The sequence below is a fragment of the Podarcis vaucheri genome (genome assembly GCF_965113315.1).
Source record: "Podarcis vaucheri genome assembly, chromosome: 1".
Taxonomy (NCBI): Eukaryota; Metazoa; Chordata; class Lepidosauria; order Squamata; family Lacertidae; genus Podarcis; species Podarcis vaucheri.
In genome coordinates, this window is record NC_138759.1 from 72,568,114 (window position 1) to 72,594,464 (window position 26,351).

At 44.8% G+C, this 26,351-nt stretch overlaps 1 protein-coding gene across 4 annotated transcripts in view; it reads right to left on the reverse strand.

The window, feature by feature from the left end:
* The window catches only part of TUB (TUB bipartite transcription factor), a 121,284-nt gene that overhangs the window by 54,771 nt on the left and 40,162 nt on the right, over positions 1-26,351 (reverse strand). Inside the window, exon 1 of one of the 4 annotated variants that reach the window (XM_082194231.1) lies at positions 6,166-6,765. The exons of 2 other annotated variants lie outside the window; for them this stretch is intronic. In XM_082194231.1, the coding sequence (XP_082050357.1) occupies positions 6,166-6,203 (38 nt within the window). In that variant the 5' untranslated portion in view covers positions 6,204-6,765. Of the gene's footprint in view, positions 1-6,165; positions 6,766-26,351 lie in introns of those variants that run through there. One more of the 4 variants, XM_082194228.1, reaches the window with a different exon arrangement.

Sequence of the window (26,351 nt, forward strand, 5' to 3'; positions counted from 1 at the left end):
TCAGTGGTGCTGTTGCATTCTTAGACATTCTGTAACAACTTTTCAACTACCAGTTAGCAGGAATGTTTGTTTACATCCTGCCTTTCCCCCAAGGAGCTCAAGGTGGCATACGGAGTTTCCCAGACCCAAACCTCATTCACTTCAGCAAGGCTGTTCCATCCTGCACCTTCAGCCCATGCCCTGGGTGTTGTATGTTAGATCAACACACAGTTCCTTTTTTACAAAAAGCAACAACAAATAGCATGTTACAATCTTTGCTTTCGCCACCCCCTGCTTATTTTTACTACATGCTGTGAACCAATTTGTCTGTCGTTCATTTAAAGTTCACCCTCTCCCTGTGGGAGAGAAACACTAAAATGGCTGTAAGGTTTCCCATAAAATTGTGCAGCACTTGAGGGAAAATACTTTCTCTAAGTTGCTGTACAAACAGAAACGTTTTATTGAAATACAAAGCATGTTCAGAAAAGTTATGATTCAGACCTCAATTAAACATGCACATCATTAATGTGTTTTTTTAATTTAAAAAAGTTAAACGAAACACACAAGACCTAGTATAGCAAAGAAAAATGGAGAAATGCTCACAAGTTATCCTCAGGACAATTTTAATTTTCAGTATGTTTTCCTGCCATCGGTGCAAAAAATGTGTTTTCATATTACAAGCCTGTTCATACAAAGCTTACTACTTTGAAGTAAGCTTCACTGAGTTCAGTAGGACTAACTTTCAAGTGTGTGTACTGGATTGCAGGCTTTGTTACTTTGTAATCTGCTCTTCAACTCTGATGAGCTCCCATAGCAAAAAACAATTTTAATAACAAATAAACGGCAACGCCATTTTAAAAAACCCAAGGGGAAAAATACATAATAAATTAACAGCATTATCTGAACAGCAGGGAGCGTAGTCTAAACCACATTTGGAAAGGAAAAGCTGTTTAGCAGGGAAAGCTGTGCCATGCAGCCCTATAGATATGATTGCACAAAGGTAAGCAAAATTAAGTTCAGTGGGACTTACGCATAGGTAAGTGGGTAGTGATTTGCAGCTTTACATTAAAAATTTCATACCTTAAGGGTGGCAGCAGAGAACTGACTATTGATTGTGGAAGACAATCAAGCCTCTGAAGGAGGCGATGCCTGCAGCAAAGATTTATCAGTTGGCAGAGCATGAGACTCAATCTCAGGGTCGTGGGTTCAAGACATACGTTAGGCGAAATATTTCTGCACTGCAGGTGCTTAGAGTAGATAATCCTGGTTGTCCCTTCCAACTCTACAATTCCATGATTCTATGATTATCAGGCCTCAGTGTGAGCATGAGAGGAGAATCCTTGACCCAGGCTGTATGGAACTATATAAGATCCAGAAGTCAGACATTAACCTTAAAATAAACTGGCAACCAGTGGAACTTTTGCAGCATTGGTGGGACAATGCTCCTGTCAGTTATTACCAATCACCAACCTGACCATTGTATTCTGGACCAAATGAAGTTTCAATGCTGTCTTCATGGGCAGCCCCACAAATAGTGCATTGCAGTAGTCCAATTGAAAACTTATCAGAACATGCAGAACAGTACATAAGAACTATGACCACATGACGCATCTGGCAAGTATGTGTTTTAAAAAATAACATCGATGGCCCAAAGAGTTATCTAATTACAATTTTTTTTTTCATTACAAAAAAGAGAGACAAAATACCATTTTATTTATAAGCCACAAAGCATGGGTAGGCAAACAAAAGCCTGGGGGCCGGATGCAGCCCAATCGCCTTCTAAATCTGGCCCATGGACAGTCCAGGAATCAGCATGTTTTTACATGAGTAGAATGTGTGCTTTTATTTAAAATGAATCTCTGGGTTATTTGTGGGGCATAGGAATTCGTTCATTATTATTTTTTTCAAAATATAGTCTGCCCCCCCCACAAGGTCTGAGGGACAGTGGACCAGCCCCCTGCTGAAAAAGTTTGCTGACCCCTGCCACAAAGTCATTAAAAATATTACAGAGGTTTGCAAAGCCTGTATGTCCCTCCTATAACCAAAGTGTTCAGACAAACCTAGAAATCCCACTTCACATGAAATCAAATGCAATGGTGCAATGAAGCAAATATAAACTTAACCTTCTAAACTAAGCTACCAACATAATCCTGTGTCCATCAAAACTGTACTCTCAACTTTTATCAACTTCAAACTGCTACTGGATTCCCAGCACAAACGAAGATCTTCAAGCCCTTGCCACTCTGCTCCTTGTCTATAGCTCCCCTGAAGCCCCGTTACTTTCCCTGCTTCATTAGCAGGCAAGAGGAACAGGGGATCTAGCCCAGAGTGACAGGCAATGCCCCCCACAGTTTGACGCACAAACTTCTCCAGAAAGAGGCTTTGGTAGCTTATGGCAACCAAGGAGCCAATGACAGGCAACAGCAGCTGGTGCTGCCATGGCGATCCCTGCTCTTCTCCATGGCAGCAAGAGCGGCAGCAGGAGAATATGGGAGAGCAGCGAACACTGACTGCCAAGCTGCTGCACAGTCCACGCTGTGTGTATTCTGTAAGGGGAAATGGATAGACAAGGGGAGGGCAATAGGAAGGGGAGGAGAAATATTTGAGATGCCTTATGCAAGAAACCACTGCACTATCCCCTCCCCCAATCAATTTATGCACCGAAGTTGCAAAAACAGACTTTAAAAACAAAATCAAGCAAACATGTAGAACTCCGGCTGCCTATCTCTCAGCCGAATTTCCCCAATTCCTTCTCCAACTTCACCTTTTTATTTAATAGGTTCATGATCTGTGCTTCTATTCATCCAGTAACGGCTGCTTCACACAAGACAAAATGCCCTGTGTGGACAGGTAAGTTCCTTGTTCTTTGCCCTATAGAGTGGTACCTCGGGTTAAGAACTTAATTCGTTCTGGAGGTCCATTCTTAACCTGAAACTGTTCTTAACCTGAGGTACCACTTTAGCTAATGGGGCCTCCCACTGCTGCCGTGCTGCCAGAGCACAATTTCTGTTCTCATCCTGCAGCAGAGTTCTTTTTTTATATATATATAATAATTTTATTGCATTTTTTTCCAAATTACAGATAAAACAGAAAAAAGAAAGAACATAGAAAGTAGAAAGAAAGAAAAAACAGAAAATCACAACCATTTCAACAACTTATTTCAGATTTCTATCGGACTTCCCCGCGTCTCCCACATAATGCATTCTTGACAATAAAGTTATCAGCAAATTATGACCTTGTTTCATGTGTTTCTTTGTACTTTCAATTGCAATTTAAGTTTAAATCTCATGTTTTCCATTTACTCTAAAAATATAACATATTATCATTTTTACCCATTTAAACTTTGATTTTTTCATAAATATTATCCAATTTCATATATAATCCACTTTCGTTGCTGGGGCTAACATTCCAAGTCATACGGCATCTTAAGATTCATATAACTTATAATACTTTTGCAAATAGTCCTTAAATTTTTTCCAATCCTCCTCCATTGCTTCTTCTCCCAAATCTCGGATCCTTGCAGTCATCTCGGCTAGTTCCATGTAGTTCATCAATTGCGTCTGCCAGTCCTCCAGTGTGGGCAAATCTTGAGTCTTCCAATGCTTAGCAATAAGAATTCTTGCTGCTGTAGTAGCATACATGAAAAAAGTTCTATCCTTCTTTAACACCTTCTGGCCGACAATGCCCAGAAGGAAGGCCTCCGGTTTCTTGGGGAAGGTGTACTTAAACACCTTTTTTAACTCGTTATAAATCATTTCCCAGAAGGCCTTCAATCTTGGACAAGTCCACCAAAGGTGAAAGAATGTCCCCTCAGCTTCCTTACACTTCCAACATTTATTATCGGACAAATGGTATATCTTAGCCAGCTTGACCGGGGTCATGTACCACCTGTATACCATTTTCATAATATTCTCTTTCAGAGCATTGCATGCAGTAAACTTCATACCGGTGGTCCATAACCTCTCCCAGTCTTCAGACATGATATTATAACCAATGTCCTGAGCCCATTTTATCATAGCTGATTTAACTGTCTCATCCTGAGTGTTCCATTTAAGCAGCAAGTTATACATTCTCGATAATAACTTGGTCTTTGGTTCTAGCAACTCTGTCTCAAGTTTCGATTTTTCCACCTGGAATCCTGTTTTTTTGTCTAGCTTAAAGACCTCATTAATTTGGGCATAGTGTAACCAATTTTGCACCTTACCTTTTAGTTTTTCAAAGCTCTGCAACCTCCAATTACCTCCAATGTTTTCTATTATTTCCCAATATTTCGGCCAGCAGGCCTCCATATTGGGTTTTTTTCGAGCCTTGGCCCTGCAGCAGAGTTCTTAACCCGAGGTACTATTTCTGCGTTAGCGGAGTCTTTAACCTGATGCGTCTGTAGCCTGAGGTACCACTGTACTTGGAAGCTAGTTCCACTGTGCAGTGAACAGAGATCACTTCCATATAATAGGTAATGTCATGTGTAACCCATGTTACACATCAATAGGAATATAGCATCTAGATCAAGGGAAGTAATAGTGCCACTGTATTCTGCTCTGGTCAGACCTCACCTGGAGTACTGTGTCCAGTTCTGGGCACCACAATTCAAGAAGGACACTGACAAACTGGAACGTGTCCAGAGGAGGGCAACCAAAATGGTCAAAGGCCTGGAAATGATGCCTTATGAGGAACGGCTAAGGGAGCTGGGCATGTTTAGCCCGGAGAAGAGGAGGTTAAGGGGTGATATGATAGCCATGTTCAAATATATAAAAGGATGTCATATAGAGGAGGGTGAAAGGTTGTTTTCTGCTGCTCCAGAGAAGCGGACACGGAGCAATGGATCCAAACTACAAGAAAGAAGATTCTACCTAAATATTAGGAAGAACTTCCTGACAGTAAGAGCTGTTCGACAGTGGAATTTGCTGCCAAGGAGTGTGGTGGAGTCTCCTACTTTGGAGGTCTTTAAGCAGAGGCTTGACAACCATATGTCAGGAGTGCTCTGATGGTGTTTCCTGCTTGGCAGGGGGTTGGACTCGATGGCCCTTGTGGTCTCTTCCAACTCTATGATTCTATGATTCTAAGTGCAATTGCAGTGGCTTACTGCCAATGATACACATGGCATGAAAGCATTCATCACTTGTGAAAGTACATACAGGTTTACAGGTTTCATGCAATTGCACATGGAAGTGATTTAAGAGTAAAAACGAGCCTCTAGTGAAATCTCGTCAAGAAGGCACACTTAACGGAGCAGAAGTGAACTCCAGGTACAAAACAGGAGCTGGCACCTGCATTTCATGGCAAATGATGAAGAAGGATTTTGCATTAAAGTCAAGGCTGCCTTTATAGCTGTAAGTGTTCCACGTGTACCAAAACAAAGAAGATTTCATACTGAAGAGTTATGAAAAATAAAAAGCATTTTTCACAGCTGTTGGGAATATTGCAACAGTTTAAAATTCATAAATATGTCCTTAAAACGCCCAGCTAAATTTGAAGACCAGAACAAAACATAAAGAGTGGATGCAGATTTCAATGGATAAGTCTGAGATATCACTCAACCGCAGTACATAAGTCAGTCCTGTTAATAACTTTAGAGAAACCAGGGCAACAGAAGAATAGAGGAAGGAATGCCCTTGCCCACCCTAGAATTTGAGTTACTTATCATAAACCTGAAACACTACTAAAAAGAAAAATCAGTGTTGCTATCATACAAAGACAGCAATGCAGTTCACCTCCTGTTTTGGTCTTAAAAAGAAGTTTTATTAGCACACACCCCAATCCAAGAAGGGGTTGAACAATTGCCTTCGACATAGTTTTGCCTATCTGGATCTCATGTTTTCAAAGGAAGAGATTTTACAAGCACAGCGCTTATGCCTGCAAAATACCAAGATTGTAAATCAGAATGGCTGTGCGCGACTTTCATTCATTCAGGAAGCCTGTTATCCTACAATGAGGCGCTTCCTTCATAGCAACCTCCCTAAACAACACGATCTGGCGTCCTCCCCTCCCCAAAATGATCGTGGGCTAACCTGGCGCGTGAAAACAAGGCAGAGCACCCTTCAATTTCCTTCCCTTCCTTTTCTTTTCTTTGAAAGGGCAACAACTTTGCTGCAGACGGGGCTGCTCCCCTGCTGGACCTCTTTCTCCTCTCCTGCCCACTTTGATGAAGGGGGCGCCCGCAGCAGAGCCCCCGCCCTGGTGCCCTACCTGTAAGGGATCCAGTCCGCCTGGTGCTTCGAAGTCATCGCTCGCCGAAGGAGCTAGCAGCCGAGGCAGGGGCAGCAGTCCCCAGGGCCGGGACGGGAGGCGAGCGGGCGGGCGCGGATCCCCTGGTCACAGCCCCCCACCGGCCAGGGCAGCATCCTTTACCCGGCCTAAGGAGTGGCGGCGGCGAGGTCAAGTACATGGGGAGGAATTATCCCAGCGGGGCTCCGAAGAGCGGAGGCAGCATTTTCCGCGCGAGGGTCGCGCGCAGCGGCAGCGGCGGCGGCTGTGGGAGCGGGAGGCGCCCCTCGCCACAGTCCCTTTCAGCAGCGGCTGGTCGGCGAGTCGCTCACGAGAGACACGCGAGAAGTAGGCGAGAGAAGCCGCGGCGACTCTGGCGACCCCCGAGCCCGCGTCCCGGTCGTTGTTGCCTTCCTTCAGCCAATCAGGGTCAGCCCGCGCGTTTGTACACAGAGCCGAAAAGAGACGCCCGCCTTGCCCCAGCAGCGCCGAGGCGCGGCCACTGCGCTACACTGCACTGCATTGCATGTTCCCTGGACGCGGCGGCAGCCGGGCCGGCCGCCTCCAAAACGCCTCCCTCCTTCGCCCTCGCGCCGGCCAATCGTCAGCGCCCTCCCTCCGGCCTGCCGGAGTTCCCCGCCTCGGCCGTCGGCGTGGCCCTGAAGGGGTCCTGCGCGCCGCGCGCGCCCTGTCGCCAGGAGGGTTGCGAGGCCAGTGTAGGCGCGCGCATCTTAGAAGCGGGGGGGGGGATGGAAAGAGCGGGCCGGAGAAGAGGAGGGGGGAGCCGGCAGTGGGGTTTTGGAAACTGCGCGCGCGAGGCGGAGGCCAAGGGATAAAGAAGTGGGGGCGTTTTCGGGATTCACAATGCTCTCCTGAAGCCCCTCCAAAATAAATACGGTAGATAAATAAACCATAGCTGTCAACGTTTCCCTTTTTTTAAGGGAAATTCCCTTATTCCGAATAGGATTCCTCGCAAGAAAAGGGAAAAGTTGACAGCTATGTAAATAAACAAACACACCACAACCAATAACGCGTTCGTCTTTGAGGCGCCACAGGACGACGTGGGAAGCTGGCTTCTACCGAGTCAGGCCATCTGTCTATCTAGCTCGGGATTGTCCTCACTGGCAGGCAGTGGATTTCCAGGGTTTCAGACGCATTGCCCTCCCAACATTTCTCTGACGAAAATAGCGACGTTCCATTCCTTAATGATAATTCTACTAGAGTCATACCCCGGGGTTACAGACGCTTCAGGTTGCGCGTTTTCAGGTTGTGCACTGCGCCAAACCCGGAAGTACCGGAATGGCTTACTTCCGGCTTTTGGTGCTCACACATGCACAGAAGCGCTAAATCGTGCTTTGCACATGCGCAGAAGTGCTGAATCATGACCCGCGCGTGCGCAGGCACGGTGCTGCAATGCTGTGGGCTGCAAACATGCCTCCCGCGCAGATCACGTTCTCAACCCGAGCGTCCACTGTATTTATACCCCACACACCTTACTGAGCTGCCCCAGCCACTCTGGGCAGTCTCCAACATTTATAAAAACACCATACAACATGAAACATTTAAGAAACTTCCCTTTACAGGATTGCCTTCAGACAGCTCAGGGGTCGGATAACTCCACATCCTCCAACATTTCTCCAATGAAAATAGGGACAGCTCAAGGAAAAGTGGGACATTCCGGGATCAAATCAGAAATCGGGGTGGCTTCTCTAAATCAGGGATGTCATCCCTGCATTATAGGGACACTTGGAGGGCTGGAATGGTCTCTCCTATCTCTGCCTGGAGATGCTGTGGGTTGCACCAGGGACCTTCTGCATGCTGTACCGCTGAGGTGTGACCCTTTCCTTCGTGAACATTCATCCAGATTCGTTCAGAGTAAGAGCAGGCATGGGCTGCTTCATGAGTATCCATGAGTATCTGATTTGTTTGTGGGGAGGTTAGATGGTGATGTGTCCAAAGGAATGTTCTCCCATGCTTTCCAGTGCATTTCCCCTCTCTCCCTTTCCTTATCTCAAAAAGTCAGATCTTTGGGGATTGTTCCCAATCAACTATGGCTGCCTTCACGTGACAGTTTGTTCTGCTTCTCCTGTTAATCTCTGCATTAGTTTTGAGCTTTCACAACATGTCAAAGCCGCTTTCAGAAATCTAGTGGACGTTTATTGCTCATTTCCATGTTAATTGCTTCAAGGGGAAAACATTTGCAACCCCATTAAGAACGCATTCAGACTTAGAAAATATTGTGTTAATTTTCATTTTTATAATGCTAGTGCTTCTGTGCCTTTTTCTAATACTGTATTCCTTTCACACTTATCCAGCATGGGTGTTCTTACAGTTAACGTCAGAAAAAATAGGCATGGCTGCATGTTTAGCAGCTACAACCTGGACATTGCTGTGTGAGGAGCATTCTGGTCATGTAGTGGGACTCATCTTCTGGAGCAGATTTTGAGGATATTTCTATTTTTACTATCTGAGAATCACAGTGCAGTTTATAATATAAAAACACAGAAATACGTAACACTGTAGGAGGCGAAGGGGAAGTTCTGTTGTGCAAATGGAGTGGCAGTGAATCCAAATGCAGCCATATAACAGAAAGGGTAAGAAGAGAAGATGGTAATGAGGATTAAAAGGCAGATTCAGCAGTTACCATACCAGAAATGCCTGTAAGAGGTACTACCAATCTTCTTTCTCTCTCCCACTATCGACTAGCACTTTGTTCTGTGAACACTTTTGATTCTTGTCCCTCCAGTACAACAAACTCTGCTGCCAGAAAAAGCCACACATCCTGGCTGCGTGATACTGTTCCTTTTGTACATAAAGCACTCTCCCAGTATTAAAACAATGCAAAGACTTGCACCAATTCAAATGGCCCAAAAGTTCAGAGAGAGGGAGAGATTTTATTTCATGTTTGCAAACAAATTCTTCAAGCAATCTGTTAAATTTTAAGGCACTTTCACATCCCACTGATACCATCATGGATCCTATGGTCTTCTGATTTTAAATCAACTACCGCACAATTGCACTCATTTCACACGCTAGCAAGGTTATGCTTAAAATTCTACAAGGAAGGCTCAAGCAGTATGTGGACCGAGAACTCCCAGAACTGCAAGCTGGATTTAGAAGAGGCAGAGGAACCAGAGACCAAATTGCAAACATGCGCTGGATTATGGAGAAAGCTAGAGAGTTCCAGAAAGGCATCTACTTCTGCTTCATTGACTATGCAAAAGCCTTTGACTGTGTCGACCACAGCAAACTATGGCAAGTTCTTAAAGAAATGTGAGTGCCTGATCACCTCATCTGTCTCCTGAGAAATCTATTTGTGGCACAAGAAGCTACAGTTAGAACTGGATATGGAACAACTGATTGGTTCAAAATTGGGAAAGGAGTACGACAAGGCTGTATATTGTCTCCCTGCTTATTTAACTTATATGCAGAATTCATCATGCGAAAGGCTGGGCTGGATGAATCCGAAGCCGGAATTAAGATTGCCGGAAGAAATATCAACAACCTCAGATATGCAGATGACACAACCTTGATGGCAGAAAGTGAGGAGGAATTAAAGAACCTTTTACTGAGGGTGAAAGAGGAGAGCACAAAATATGGTCTGAAGCTCAACATCAAAAAACGAAGATCATGGCCACTGGTCCCATCACCTCCTGGCAAATAGAAGGGGAAGAAATGGAGGCAGTGAGAGATTTTACTTTCTTGGGCTCCATGATCACTACAGATGGTGACAGCAGTCACGAAATTAAAAGACGCCTGCTTCTTGGGAGAAAAGCAATGACAAACCTAGACAGCATCTTAAAAAGTAGAGACATCACCTTGCCAACAAAGGTCCGTATAGTAAAAGCTATGGTTTTCCCAGGAGTGATGTATGGAAGTGAGAGCTGGACCATAAAGAAGGCTGATTGCCGAAGAATTGATGCTTTTGAATTATGGTGCTGGAGGAGACTCTTGAGAGTCCCATGGACTGCAAGAAGATCAAACCTATCCATTCTGAAGGAAATCAGCTCTGAGTGCTCACTGGAAGGACAGAAGCTCCAATACTTTGGCCACCTCATGAGAAGAGAAGACTCCCTGGAAAAGACCCTGATTTTGGGAAAGATGGAGGGCACAAGGAGAAGGGGACGACAGAGGATGAGATGGTTGGATGGTGTTCTCGAAGCTACCAGCATGAGTTTGATCAAACTGCGGGAGGCAGTGGAGGACAGAAGTGCCTGGCGTGCTCTGGTCCATGGGGTCACGAAGAGTCGGACACGACTAAACAACAACAACACCTCGGGTTAAGAACTTAATTCATCCAGGAGGTCTGTTCTTAGCCTGAAGCACCACTTTAGCTAATGGGGCATCCCGCTGCTGCTGTGCCGCCGGAGCACGACTTCTGTTCTCATCCTGAAGCAAAGTTCTTAATCTGAGGTACTATTTCTGGGTTAGCGGAGTCTGTAACCTGAAGCGTATGTAACCTGAAGCGTATGTAACCGGAGGTACCACTGTACATCAAATAATTCCCGGAATAGGGCAAGGTTAAGACAGACAATGCAACACAGAATTTTATTTCTGTCTGCCACAGCCTAGCATTCAGAAGGAAATAGTAGTTGCAGGGCTGTAATCTGGAAGTTTAGAAAGAGGCCAGGCTTTATCATCTTGGTTTTAAGAGCTTACAGTGTTACTACAAACGTCAATGTAGACACAATTAAATGTGTCTGCCCTTGTATCATTTTCTTTCAGATTCATCGCATACTAGCCTGGTGATAGTCTTTGTGGGTTTCCCATAGCCTCTCCCCAGAATGTTGGGTTGTATTTAATTCTCCCTGACCTGCACCACAATAACAATGTCTTTGTGCAACAATGTACAGTACTCACTTCAGATAACAGAACCACAGACTTGTTCATTTGTCATTGATTTGATTCTCACATTGCTTGGAGTAACTATCAACATCAACGATTGACAAATTCAGGAAGTATGTGTAATTCACTCCCTACAGGATTGCTGGTAACTACGCATGCAGTTCTTTACATTTTTGTGTTGTTTTCTCAACTGCAGTCCAGCACATTAGAGCACCAAACTTTTGTTCCAAATAGAAGAAAATCATACACACCTGGACGGAATAGCCTCATGAAAAACAGAGCAAAGACAAAGGATGTAGCAAATGAACAGCTAAAACATAAGGATCCACATCACAACTCATATATTTCTGGCCTGCCACAAATTTTTGCCTGCAACAGGGCCTTCAATGTTGCTGCACCAGTTCTCTATCTTGAATTATGCCAGGCTCTTGCAATTGTGGGCTTTTAGAATATGTTGAAAACCCTTTACTCCCCCCTCACTTAGGCTTTCCTAGCTTAGCATTCTTGTTAAGTTTTCCACAACAAACAATTTGAGTATGCCGGGGGGGGGGATTCATTGTTTCTTTTTCTTCCTTCCTTTTCAGACATCACTTAAATAAATAAATAGCTAAACAAATAACATTTATTTAGCAGCAACAGACAACTTTAGGATTCAATCAAATGGGCATTTGCATGTACCACCACTGGCGTACACACAGTAATATAATTTTTTTTTTAAAAAAAAGGTTTCATCTTAAAAACAAAGAACAACCAAGCCTAATAACCTTTAAAGATATAAAAAGAAAGAGCAGCAGGTAAAGGGTGGTTTGTTTCCTAAAGCAGTGGTTCTGAATTGGTGGTCTGCGGATCCGAGGGGCTCCGTGGCATCATTCACATAACAATAACTACCATAGAAATATCAAAAATTTCAAAAGTAGAGGGTCCATGGCTTGGCTTTTGAAAATGGGGGCGGGGGGTCCACAGTACTTAACTAATTGGGAACCACTGTCCTAAAGGATTCAATAAAGGTCTAGTATCAACCTGGGATGGTGCTGTGGGTTAAACCACAGAGCCTAGGACTTGCCAATCAGAAGGTCAACGGTTTTAATCCCTGTGATGGGGTGAGCTCCCGTTGTTTGGTCCCTGCTCCTGCCAACCTAGCAGTTCGAAAGCACAAACTGCAAGTAGATAAATAGGTACCTTCCGGCAGGAAGGTAAATGGCATTTCCGTGCGCTGCTCTGGTTTGCCAGAAGCGGCTTAGTCATGCTGGCCACATGACCTGGAAGCTGTATGCCAGTCTCCCTCGGCCAATAAAGCAAGATGAGCGCTGCAACCCCAGAGTCGGTCACGACTGGACCTAATGGTCAGGGGTCCCTTTACCTTTACCTTTACCATCAACCTGTTTAAGGCTTTCTGGAATTTTGCATTTGAGATATCAGTCATTCTGCTTACCAGTCGTTCCAGACCACCTGCTAACCTTGAGCAGTCAAGACAGGCAAGGGTCAAGCGCACAGGTAGCTGGCCTTATTTTAAATCACTGTTTTGAAAAAATGGGTCAAAAGCAATTTTATAGCTAAGGGTCCAATTCACAACCCTTCTTGAAAACCATTTTTATCAAGGGCTGTTTCAATTAGGATGCTAATTGGTTGCCTAAGCCTTCCAGCGTTTCCTACATTAAAAGTGAACTGTCCAGATTTCATGATTGATACAATGAATACCTCCCCCCCCCCATGCGCCAAACCCCTGCACTTGTTAAAAACAAAATCCATCTATCAATTGAGCCTAACTAACAAGAAAGCATCAGAAGATAGTCTCTTCGGTCAGAATAATTTTTAAAAGATTTAATATAAAAGGCTGACATATATTTCCTTTTAATGAAAAATTAAATAGCCTAGTCCTGTAATGCAGCAATCTCCCTGGCAGACAATAAATATCTGTTAATACTCCAAAATCAAAAGTGTTAAGCAGAGTGTTTTTTGTTTCTCATTCATATTCCCTCTTACTGCAGCCTTTTGCTTTCTTTGTTATTTTTCAGCTAGCATGAATGTCATTGTGCACAACTAATCTGCCAAGGCTTGCGAGAGCCTCTGATCACTGTGGCTTTGAGCATTTTCCATACAACTTACCTGTCCTCTGCTAATTGGGGCTTTATGAGCAACCTAATTAAAATTCCCATCTCATGCACACTAATTATTTCCCCTATTTCCATTTCAGTCCCACATTTAAGCAGAGTGAGATCATGAAGCAAATCCAAAATACTCCAAAGTGTGTATGACACAGACACTGAGCCCTGCATCTGTTAAGCTACATTATGTTGAATTCATACCAAAACTTAAGGTGTGTCTTCTATTTAATCTCATTTTAGGCACAAGAATTGGTCTTTTGTCAGCCTGCTTCTCATGGCATGTTTTGCTTGCACAGTAGCATAGTTTCTTATCACTAATAATAATAATTATACAAATGGGGGGTGGCTCGTTAGTATAGTGTTCATTGACTGTTGTTTTGTATTAGATAGAAATGGTCTGTGCAGGCAAGTATTAAAGCTATTGAATATTGTACAGTACTTGAATAATGCACTGAAAGGATGGTCGGTGGTGTACCTATCTTATCTTTGGAACTGCCAGCCCTTCAGTCTCCACTGCTGCAAGTTAAATGAGGCAATTACATGTACCAAGGTTTTTTTTTGGGTTAGCTGCCTTTCTGATCTTCACCTCCCCCTCCCCATGTAGTCTCCATAACCACAAGCAATTAGGTGTACAGATGCACTTTTCTTAACAAAATGAAACAAATCTTTAAGGAGAATCCAGTTGGTGCTTTTGCAATTCTATTACTAACTTTTGATCCAGCAAATGTTGCCTCTAGGGGAAAAAGGGGGGAGGGCTCCCCCTTTTTTTGCTAATTCTTGCTCCCCTCTGCATTTCCCAATGACCCCCTCCTAAATCAGCTCCAGGGTATTGGGTAAGGTTACCAGACGTCCCCGTTTCCCAGGGACAGTCCCCAGATTTACAAATCAGTCCTCTCACAAAATCCATTGAAGTTGAAAAGTGTCACCGGATTCACTGAAAAAAATCTGGTAACCCTAGTGTTGGGGAAGCCTCCAGAACAAGGTGGGAAAGACCACAGGGGAAGAAGAATATATATATATATATATATATATATATATATATATATATATATATATATGCAGGTTTTGGTGTCTTCGGGTGTCTTCCCGTGTAAGAGTCGGGGTGTCTGTGCGACGTTTCGACGAGGTGCTTTCGAAAGCACCAGCCTGAAGATGACGAGTGAGACCTCGTCGAAACGTCGCACAGACACCCCGACTCTTACACGGGAAGACACCCGAAGACACCAAAACCTGCATTCCTATACCCGTGAAAATCTACGAAAGCATATATATATATATATATATATATATATATATATATATATAATCTCCTCCCTCTCCTCTTCCATTAATAGGCATCTGCTGAATCAAAAGTATAAGGCCACAAACTGGATTCCACCCAATAGACTATTTTAAATGCTTCTTTCTGAGTAAGGATACACCTCAAAGGATGAAGTTTCACCTACAGCTATTGGTCCCCAAACTTGCACTGCTTACCTTACTGCTCAGTGCAGCTGGAACATTATACCTGCCCTAAGACCATGTGTGTGATTTGGCTTTTCTGTGAACCATGGTGACTGAGGATTGTGATGGTGGAGAGAGAGAGCATCTTAGTGCATGTGTTAACGACAATCCCAGCACCTGCACATCACAAGCAGGGTGATGCCCCTGATATAGCTAATTCCAGTATTCAGTACCAAACTGCATGCAAAACCACATCTATAACCTCTCGAGGGAAATGGTTCCCAAAGAGCAGTCATCTCCAACCTACATAAATTAATTAAGAATTCTTTGGCTGCTTGGAGGAAATAACAAGCCTGGCTCCTTTCAGCTGGGTGAGAGCTCTTTGCTAATAAACTATGAATAATTAGGATGTGTAGGTTTCCTTTTGCATTTATTTAGCACTTGCAGGTTCAACTTCTTTGAACTTCCCAAAGCACAAGATCATCACAAAAAAAGGGAAACACCACTTTGGCTGGGCTCTCAAGTGTGGCATTGAAGTTAATTAATTATATCATGTCAGGATGTCTCAGGAGCTTCTCCACTCATGTCTTTGTCATGAAATGTCACTCAGGTACAAGCCTAGACCATCTCTGAAAGACTCTCCTCCTGCAAGAGGGGAGGGGTTGTGGGCGGGATCCGATGTCTGCCTCGTGCAGGGGGCATTAGCCCCCTGCCACCCACTCACCTGGCTGGCGCACCACGCCCACGGGCAAGCGCCCAACCGGGCGGCTTGGAGGGGGCGTGGTCTGCAGCTTAACTTGCTGCTGCGCCAGCCACGCTGCCCTCACTTTTCGCCTTCCTGTCGCGAGTCACCCACCCTCCACTCCCTTAGAGCTCAGTCGCCCAGGTTGTGCAGGGGGCCTGGTAGGAATTTTTCCATTTGGCATTAGGCTTTGTGGTTTTTTCGTGGTATTGGTGGGTAGGTTAGGCCAGTGTTTCCCAGCCACTGTTCCGCGGCACACTAGTGTGCCGCGAGATGTTGCCTGGTGTGCCGCGGGAAAAATTAAAAAATTCGGAAGATTTTTTTTTAAAAGTCAATTTTTCGATTTGGGCGCCGTCACTAGATGACCCCTGGGGTTCCCTCCCTCCCTCCCGCTCTGCGCCTCCCTCCTCCTCCTCCTCCTCCGGGGAGGCCCTTCCTGGCTCTCGGCCAAGGCTTGGCGGCTGCCACTCACTCACTCGCTCGCCCACCCGTCCCTCCATCCCTGCACCCGGCCTCTCCCCCTCCGTCCCCGGTGCGGGGGCTGCCGGGATCCGTAGTCCCCTCGCCCTTGGGCTCCGCGCCCGTGCGGGGTGCACAAACTACGTTTCCCAGCGTGGCCTGGCGGGCCGGGCGTTTTATTTGAAGCGCTCTTCTCCCGGCCATGGAATGAGCGCGGCGGCGGCGGCCGGGCGGGCAGGGGCTCTTTCGCACAGACCCCGCGCAGCCTGCCTGCACCCCCGCGGAGATCGGGCGGCAGGATGAAGCCCGGGGATCCCCGCGGAGGCGGAGCGGCGGAGGCGGAGGCTGCCCCCCAGGTAGGGCTGCGTCGGGGGGGGTGTTATTTTTGCAATGCTGCATCCGCGCCGGAGGGGACGCATCGGACCGCGGGGAGACCCCTTGGCGGGCGTGCAAGGCAATGCATTCGTGCAGGCGTTGCATGGAGTGCAGTGCAATGCAATGGCAACGCAGCGCCCTGCATGCATGCATGCAACTTCCACCGGCGCTCCGGACTTGGCAGGTGAGGAGGGTCCCCAGTGGGCGGCAGAGAGAGCCGGGAGGGCGAAGGGGAGCCGGAGGGGAGCAGCGCTGCTCCCTGAGCCGAGCCCGGGGGGAAACTTCGGCGTCGTTGCGCCGGGTGTTGGAAGCGGAGGCTGGCGGGGGCCCCTCACCTGCAATACCTGGTCGCCTCTCATATATTTCGTGCATTGCATTCATCGCCCGCTTTCTCCTCCAAGGAGCTCCCGGGGGCGCGCGTGGTTCTCCCCGTGTTATCCTCGCAACAACAGCCCTGCGAGGTGGGTCAGGCGAGTGGCCCAAGGGAGCACCCAGGGATTGTCCTGGCCAGGTGGGGTGATTTGAACCCTGCTCTCTGCCCGGTCTTCGTCCTCATTTAGCCCCCACATGTGCATGACTGTGCATGACTGAGGTTTTCCCCCCTCGTCTTGGCTATGGTGTGAGTCTGTCCTGTTAATTAATGGGGTTCTGCCTTCGGATGAGCCAGCCCTCAAGGAGGTGATTATGTAATTTGCTAGCAATTCATGTCCCTCCCGGCGTGACGCTGCACGCTGACGTCACGCGGCTGTAATGGTGGTGTGCCTCGAGATTTTTTTCATGAAACAAGTGTGCCTTTGCCCAAAAAAGGTTGGGAAACACTGGGTTAGGCATTGGAATGTGTTTGTGGTGTGTGGAAGGGCTAGGTGTGGCCATCGCCTACGCCTTCAATTTTTGGATATTCCATTAAAGGAATCCAGCGGTCGTGGATCCTGTCTGATGCCTGTGTGGTGGGGGGCCATGGCACGACCCTCAGTGACATCAGGGGAGAGCTTATAGTTGGATTAGCATCAACAGGCTCCACCAACTGGTGAATAAACCCCCCTTTTAGGCTCCCCCCTCTCTGAGTGGGTGGAGCCAACTGACGTGATCCAATGCCTTTTCACTTGCTGTAATCAATAAAGTTGTGGCCTTTCTCTTGCCCATTAACCTTATATTACGTGTCCGTGTGTCTTCATTCCACTAAGCGGGGATCGGGTCCTCGAACCACAAAAGATCACTTTGATAAAGGATGCTAAGGACAAAGTTAAGCAATAGCTTGGGTTCCCAACATATTCAGTCCTTGGTGGAAGGACTGTGTTACTCTGGATCAGCTCCGGGGGGGGGGGGGTTCCAGTGGGCTGATAGTCCCCATTGCAGAGCATGAGTACCAGCCTATTTTTTTCTTCCACAAGATTTTAACTAGGCCCCCTCCTTGCCTCTATCCTTCTTTGTTCCCTTGTCTGTAAGGGGACTGGTAAGGAACTTCTTGGGGGACTACTAAGACGGGGGGAAAAATTTCTGCTTTCAAACTACACTAAATAAAGTTTGGGAGAACACTAGAAAAGAGGGATTTACAGGAAAGAGGAGTTATTTTGGCCCCATCAAGGTCCCAGTAAATGACTTTGGTCCCTTGGACAAGCAGGCACTGTCTCCTGGTCTTTACAGGAACACCAGGTACTGTGTGGTAGTTACAATTAGTCTGGTCACAGTACTATGAACTCAGTATCCATGGTCCTCTTCTAAGTTACAGGCCATTCCTCATTTCCTCCTCCCACAGGGCAGGTAAATACTAGCATTGCATTTAATTTAATTCTATTGCCTTATCTACCTCAGCAGCACATTATTATCATTATTAGCTGGTTTTTGATTAGAACATTTTATAGGGTTCTTTCTATGTGGTTTTATGTACTATTGCTCTAAACCAAATCGGGTTTTTTAATGAATAGTAATATATACATATGTTGTTAATACCAGTTTCACTCCAGCCGAAACATCCATGAGAATATTAAAATCAATTAGATTTTAAAATGCTCGATTAGATTATGTACTTGGCTACATTGCGGCAGTAACCTCTGCATGCCCCACCCCTTGCTAGCTCTGACTTCAGGCAAAATATAGACTTTAGTCAATAAATAGTGAAATCTTACATTTCTTTACTCTGAAGCAAACTCAGCTGAGTTCAGTGAGGTTTACTCTCTAGTAAACAATCCTAAAGGGTTACAATCCTAAAGGGGTATTCTAAGTTCAACTGAGTTCAGTGGCACCTACTTCTGGGAGAATGCACAGGATAGGGCTGCTATTGAACCAAATCCTTCGTATACCTTCAAATCCTTAAAAGAGTTATATTAAGAAGTTAGATCTTTAACTTTTCTGTTTATATTTTTTGTTTAATGAGCAGTTATCGTAATGGATTCACACTGTACACTGCTTGAAATGTTTGTGTAGTACACAACGTAATGTAATGAGGTTTCATTTCAGCTTAAATCTACAGTATCTTGGCCTTATAAAATAATGTGTGAATGGTGATCCTTTCACTACACTTGCTTTTCGAAGAATGAAAACAGTGCGGCCCATTTCATGGTTAAATCCACTATTTAGCAGATTTGGCTCATTACACTTGAAATATTGCATGTTGAAGTACTAACAACAATCTGTTTACATAAAAAAGGGATATTGTACACTTTCAGCAGCCTTTTAGAATTACTTAACTGAAACAAAGTAATCAAATCCAATGGAAAGCTTGGCAACATTCATCTTCCTGAGATTTCCCTCCTTTTACATTTTCTGCAGAAGCTAGTTTAATGAAATCATGGCACTGATATCTAAATAAATATGTAAGTGGCTTGGGATCTATCACATAAAGAAGGAAGCTCTCCACATCTTGTTGCTATTTATACATTTGCAATTGCTTCAAATTTATGTCCCACCTTCCTTCCTTCTTTTTTTCTTTTCTTTTTTTTAAAGAAAGCTCCATGTACCTGACAAAAAAGAAATGAAAGATACATTGGTCACGGTGGGGAATGAGAAGGATTGCACTGTTTCTTTGCCTGGGGACTGTGATGTGTGGGTTAGTTAGGGTTGCCAGAGCTCTGGCTTCAGGTGCTGACCAGATCCAGGCTTGCTTAGTTGCAGCACGGTAGTGGCTTCATGTGCCTTCAGACCATATTATGAGACCATGCCCTGGTAACTTCCTAACTGGATTAGTATAATGTGTTCTGTGTGGGGATGCCTCTGAAGATGGTCTGGAAGCTTCAGCTGATGTGCCAGGATTTTGACTGTGTCAACTTATTTAGATCATGTATTGCCTGTATTTAAAAAACCTGTCCACTTCTGAAGACAATGCAGTCTGCTAAGATTTATCATACTTTTGAAGCCCTACATGGCTGGGGGACCTAGGTACCTGAAGGAGTTTCCTCTCCCATATCATCCTATCCATACTTTCAGATCATCAGTTGAGGCTCTTCTCTCTGTTCTCTCGAGTGAAAACCAGTTAGAGGACCCTTTTGGCTGTGGCAACTGGCAAATGGAATGTCCTTCTTAGGGAGACACACTGCTCTCTTATAGACTGGGGGGGGGAGCTATTACAAGGGTACCATTGTGGCATTTTCTGTATGTTGTTGGGACTACAACTCTCATCAGCCCTAAAGAGCATGACCAATGGACAGGGATGGTGGGAGTTGTTGTCCAACCACTTCTGCAAGGCATCTGGAAGGCACCACATTGGCACCACAATGCTCATAGCTATGTATAATCATTGCTTTTATTGTTTTAAAAATAATTAATCTGGTTGGATCCAGACTCATGCTTCTTCATGGTGGAAGGGGGCATGGAGGCGATTTTCCTCAAGTCCCTCCTCCCTCTGCAGACCCCAGCACTACCAGCCATGCTATTCCAGGGGCCACCCCAACTTTATCCAGCAGCTTCGGGGGGAGGCACATTGGGCTGCAAGGAGAAAGAGGAGGAAAGATAAATTGACTCCCCCAACCCCCGGCTCTTTCCTACAGTGCTGAATGCAAGTATGGATCCAGTGCTATTTTTCAGTGCTGGAGCTCATCAGGCACACCACCCTCATTCTCATATAATGGCAATAGCACCACCTGAGAGGCACCAGAACTGAGTCCAGCGAGTTCCAGCTGGGGGAAAAAGGCCAGTCTAAATACAATTTTGATGAAAGGTGATATACAAAATGTTTTAAACAAATGAACCAGTGGGAAACAGTTTTAGTAATATTGAACCTTTGTGTGAGTGTAGTTAGGACTTTGCATGGTTGTGATGATCCAAGGGAGCCCTTGGATTGGGAAATAAAGAAGATTTTTGTTACACCACAGTGACAATAAAACAACTTTCAGCTTAGCTTCCTAGAAGTCTCTAACTTAGATTAACTTCAAGATCCTGGCACAAGTCCAGTGTTTTAGCAGGTGGTAAATTGGACAGAAAATTCTTCAAATAGACCCCGAGGAGCTGTTGATATATAGCACATGCAGTTCCCCAACACTCCTAGCAGAGACAAACCATCTAGTTCATCACTCCAGCTGCCCATCAGAGACTCTGAAGGAAATCAAAAGGGAGCCCTTTCAGTGGAGACAACGGAGGAAAATTTCAGATTTGAGGGAAGGCAAATAAATGATGTTTGAACTTGGCAGTTCACTTCTCAGTTAAATTGCTTTAGCAATCCTGAATTCCTCCCATACTTTGAAAAGACATCACAGGAAATGTTTAGCATTTCCATCCAGCGGTTTGTGATGAGGTAAATTGGGCTAACTCAGCAATGGGTACTGACTCAGAATACACAGCAGCACTTATTGAGTTATCCTAAAGTACAGTGATACTTTCCTCAGGCTCTTTCAAGCATTTTGGGCATTATAGGCAAAATGGCTATCATGAATCATCAGCAATCCACAGCAAGATTCATGGTGCTCACTCCCAGCTAAGTGCATAGGATTGCAACCTCAGTCACTATAATCAGGCAGTAGGCATCAGTAGTTTGAGCAGGTTTTTCCAACAAGAAAAAAAAAAACATGTTCTAGTGTCATTTAAAGATCCCAGGACATCGTTTCCAAAATTGGCCTGATCCTCAGCAAAGAAGAGGGGAGGTGTTATTTTTAAATCCCTTGTCAAATTATTTAAGTACCAATCAATACATACATACTTCAAAGTGGGGTGATCACCTGTAGATGTTCACAAAGTCATATTCTCATTTTAAAATGCCATTGTCTTTAGAAAAGAAAGAGTTCATTTTTTTCCCTTCCAAAGACAGGATATAATATGTATAATGAATTTGATATAATGAATCCATCAAATGCTCCAGCATGTCATTTGAAACCACACACACACACACACACACACACACACACACACACACACACACCACTGTCAATAGTGTTATATAAGGTGCAGTAAGATCTGGATTTACATTCCATGCACAGCCTTGAACTACATATATGGCTGTTGCTCGCCCTCTCCATCACATAAATTTGTGAATAATATGTCACAGAGTTTTGTGGCGACAAAGAGAAAAATATATGGAGCATAGACATCTGCTTAGGTCCAGTAAGTCTAGCCCAATACTGTCACCACTGATTGGCAATAGCTCTCTGGGTTTTCAGGAGGGAGTCTTTTCCAGTACTACCTGGAGATACCAAGGCTTGGACCAAGGGCCTTCTCCTTGCTGAGTAATGTGAGCTTCCACAGAGCACACTCCCAAAGGGGATATGTCCCATCTGCCTCCTTAAGAGAGCGAGCTAACATTCAAATGCAACTGAATGGTTCCATTTTTCAGATCACAGTAAGTGACAGTATGCCATCACTGGCACTGTCATGATACTGTTGCACACAGCACTCTGATATGAGGCAATCTACTGTGCCCTCAGTAAGAACCTCCTTGTTATGCAGGTAAGAGAGCCCTTCTTAAAGTATTCGTAATAACACTGAACATGAGAAGTGTCCACTTGAATCAGACCAGTGACCCATCTCGTCCAGCACCCTGTTCTCACCAACAGATGCAGGAGCTGAGCACAACCACACTGCCCACCTGTGATTCCAAGCAACTGGTATTCAGAGGAATACTGTATCTGGCAACACACTGGTGGGGCCGGAGAGGAGGGCAAGTGTGTCAGGAAGATTCAAGGACAATCAATATGATATTTTGGGAATGATTCATGCTCTTATGTAGCTGCATCATTTTATGCTTTCTGGATGTCCCATGATCATATTACAGTATAAAGTAGTTGTGTTCTGTATTATAAATCAAGCATTGCTAGTTATTGTTTCATTTCATTTTCCAATGTATTTTCCCGCAAGCAAATCTTCATTCTGAAAGTGCAGCCCAGAGAAAAAACTTTGAGAACCACTGCTTTAGTGGGATCTAGAGATTACCTTTTCAATTGCTGGGGGGGGGGGGAAGGTGGTAATCTAACTTCTTCCTGTTTATAGTGCCTTAGATCCATATAAATGCCAGTGAACATTGACAGAAGGAAAGCACACATACAGTGGTACCTCGGGTTACATATGCTTCAGGTTACAGACTCCACTAACCCAGAAATAGTACCTCGGGTTAAGAACTTTGCTTCAGGATGAGAACAGAAATTGTGCTCCGGCAGTGCAGCAGCAGCGGGAGGCCCTATTAGCTAAAGTGGTGCTTCAGATTAAGAACAGTTTCAGGTTAAGAACGGACCTCCGGAATGAATTAAGTATGTAACCAGAGGTACCACTGTACACGGAAGAGTCCAATCTCTGCCCATCCGCTGGAAGCATTTGCATTCACAATAGACATCTGAGTAGAGGGTATCACATGCTTGGGCACAATGCACGTTTGCTCACATCTGTCTTTCAAAGACATCCTGGTTTTTAAACAAAATGGATTAGACTGCATCTGCTTTCATGTTGCATTGTAGACGCAGTTTATCGGCTTCCTCTCTCCAGTGCCTGCCTGCTATCACTGGCAGACTTTTCCGTTGTCGGAACTGCTGTGTTCTCTGAAATGCAGTAATTGTTTGAACACGGCATTAGAAGCTGAAGCTGAATAAGAAGCTGCTTGCACACTCCAGTTCTTGCGGCGTGGAGAGATGCCTTTTTATGTCTCAACATGTCTGCCAATCTCCCTCTCACAAGAGCCATAAAGAACAATGAAACCCACCCTGTCCTCTGAAGAAACCACAAAAGGAAATTGTTGTTTTGTTTCTTACGTTTTTACCATAAGAAGAGGTGGAAAGAACAAAGCCCAAAGCAAAAATGTTGCAGTGGTTTCATTTCTAAAAGTCATTAGCTACATTCATATTGAAAGTGAGAGAGAGAGAGAGATAGAATTGAGGAGAGGAGATGATGGGAACCAGTTCTGAAGAAATGGTGAGGGTTTGGGATTGTATTATGTACTAGCCATGAAAGTTGTGTTTTCTGCTTCAGTGGTGATGGACTTCATTGAAGGTTTTCAAACAGAGGTTGGATGGTCATCTGTCAATAATTCTTTAGCAGTGATACCTGCATTAGGGGGGCTTGCACTAAATGATCCTTGGGGTCCTTTCCAACTCTACTGTGCTATGATTTGAGAAAACAAAACAATGAAGGCTTGCTCTAAAATACCAAATGACCCTTCAGTTCAATAGACAATGTATAGCTATCAGGGAGTGTTATCTAAGTAAATCTCAAAATGCCCCATCTTCTTTCCTCTTTTTTAATTATGCAGCTCCACTTTTTTGGCAATGCATAATGGCAGCCTAACCTGTGCTGAAAGAGCAGGATGAGTTGGCAATATCCCTCATCAATACATGAACAGTCCATCATGCGCATCAATTCTCTGTGCACAGTTGAGCATGGAAGGTCACTTCTCTTCACCAGGTATGTAAGGTAACGTGTGACATAAGAGCTTCATGTTCACATTTGTAGGTGCCAAAGTCTAATTACGAGCATAAAAAGAGCCTGTCTAGTCCAGCATCCCATTCTCACAGTGACCAACCAGATACCTTTGGGGAGCCTACAAGCAGGCCCTGAGTACAAACAACAACACTCTCTCCATTCTTGATTTATATGCCTTTGATATGCCTTAATTCTTCCCCTCAAAAATCTTTGAAGAGTTCTACAATCCAAGCTCACTTTGTTATACACAAAATGCTTGACTCTCAGAGAAAGTATCCCTCTTTTAGACACATTCCACTTGGGCTGATATCTTGGTATTCTTATCTGTTTCCCCAGACTTACTAAGAGGATGTTTACTGGTTGCTGAGTCATTGTGCCCCTTACTTACCAGTTCTCATGGGAGTGAAGTCTAAACATTGTGCATGAAGCCCTTGAAAGTAAGAACCCCATGGTGTAGTGAGGTGCAGTGAGTCATTCCATTTTAAAACAAAAGCTTCTTTGTCCTTTGCATTGGTGCGTATTTACCAAAAATAGAACATCACTCATACAAGATCTCTGCCTGATTTGTGGCAATGCCTCACACACACTGCAACAAAGCCTGTTGTGCCCCCACCCCATTCCACCCCCATTTGAGTCAAAAAACAATGTGTGCATCAATTGAACATGCACAATATGGCGGCTGCCTATAATAGATCATCTTCATGGCCTTCAGGATTTAAGACAGGGGCAGAGTGTAGCCATAAAGATACGGCAGTTAAAAAACCCACACCTATTTATGAATTGTTTGCTATTCAAGGAGTGCTATTAGGAAGCAAAATCAGATGTGTGATCTGAGCCCAGATTATGTTTTTGCTTTTGGAATGGTAATGCAGACTGAGCGCTCGCACTATGACAAGGTGACAACAAGTTACTCGCAAGCACACCAATTGCATTAACAATGTTAGATCATAGGCTTGATACATTCTGAAATTGTGTTTTAGCATCTGCAGCTGGTAGGGTGGGAGTGATATAAAAACCTTGTGATGTGGCTCAAAATGCAAATTGTTTGTCTCTCATTGCAGATGAGATCAATGAATATAAAGACCCCCTGCTAGATTAGGCCAAAGGCTCATCAAATCCAGCTTCCTGTTCTCACAGTGGACAAACAGATGCCAATGGAAGTCCAAATGTAGGACCTGAATGTGTGCTGAATAATTGCATATCGTACTGAATTGTATGGTCCCAGTGCACATATGGGGCTCTGTGAGACACCATGTCCTCAACTTTGGTAGAATAAACTTTACTTGGAAGCCATAAGGAGAGCATGTATGTGTTTGGGGCAACTCTTGGGCTGCTTTGGGGTTGGATCTGCAGGTTCACTAGGTGGTTGTTGTTTAGTCGTTTAGTCATGTCCGACTCTTCGTGACCCCATGGACCAGAGCACGCCAGGCACTCCTGTCTTCCACTGCCTCCCGCAGTTTGGTCAAACTCATGTTCGTAGCTTTGAGAACACTGTCCAACCATCTCGTCCTCTGTCGTCCCCTTCTCCTTGTGCCCTCCATCTTTCCGAACATCAGGGGGTTTTCCTGGGAGTCTTCTCTTCTCATGAGGTGGCCAAAGTACTGAGGCCTCAGCTTCATAATCTGTCCTTCCAGTGAGCACTCAGGGCTGATTTCCTTCAGAATGGAGAGGTTTGATCTTCTTGTTCACTAGGTAGTATCAAGTAATTATTTCTTCTCTGTGTGTGTCTCATGCCTTCCCTTTGGTACATTAAAAAAATATACAAGTATATGCAGAGTCAATTTTAATGTTACAGCTGCCGTGGGACCCTCCAAACGGAGTCTTTGCATGATGGGTCTTACTGAACTTCTGAAAGTCTTCTTGAAGAGTGACTTGGATTTAGCTTTTAGCACCATTGTGCAAGCCTTGCTGTCTACACAGGTAATACTCAGCATTGTAGAAGCAACAGCTAAGAACTGGAAAGATCCCAGCGGGATGTGCCTGGCTTCTGATATGGTTAAGTTAGGGGTGCAGAACATGCAGCCACCCAGATGTTGCTAGATTACAACTCCTATAATCCCTTACCACTGGGGGTGGGTGGGAGCTGCATTGGAAGACCTACTAGTTTCCCATCTGTGCCAGATGTGGAGAAGCTGTCCCTGGGCAGATCCTTAGCAGGGGCATGATGGGACATCTATTATCCCTCTTGGAGGAAGAGATGCAGATGGAGATGTTAAATTTATGGGCATAGCAGAGCCCACTCTGGCAGCAAACTCATCACCATGTGGATTGCCCATCAGACGGTGAATCTCTAGATCAGCACCAGCTGGAGCTGTGTGGAGACTTTCCATCAGGGTGATCTATGTACAATGAGCAGTTCCTAAGTGATG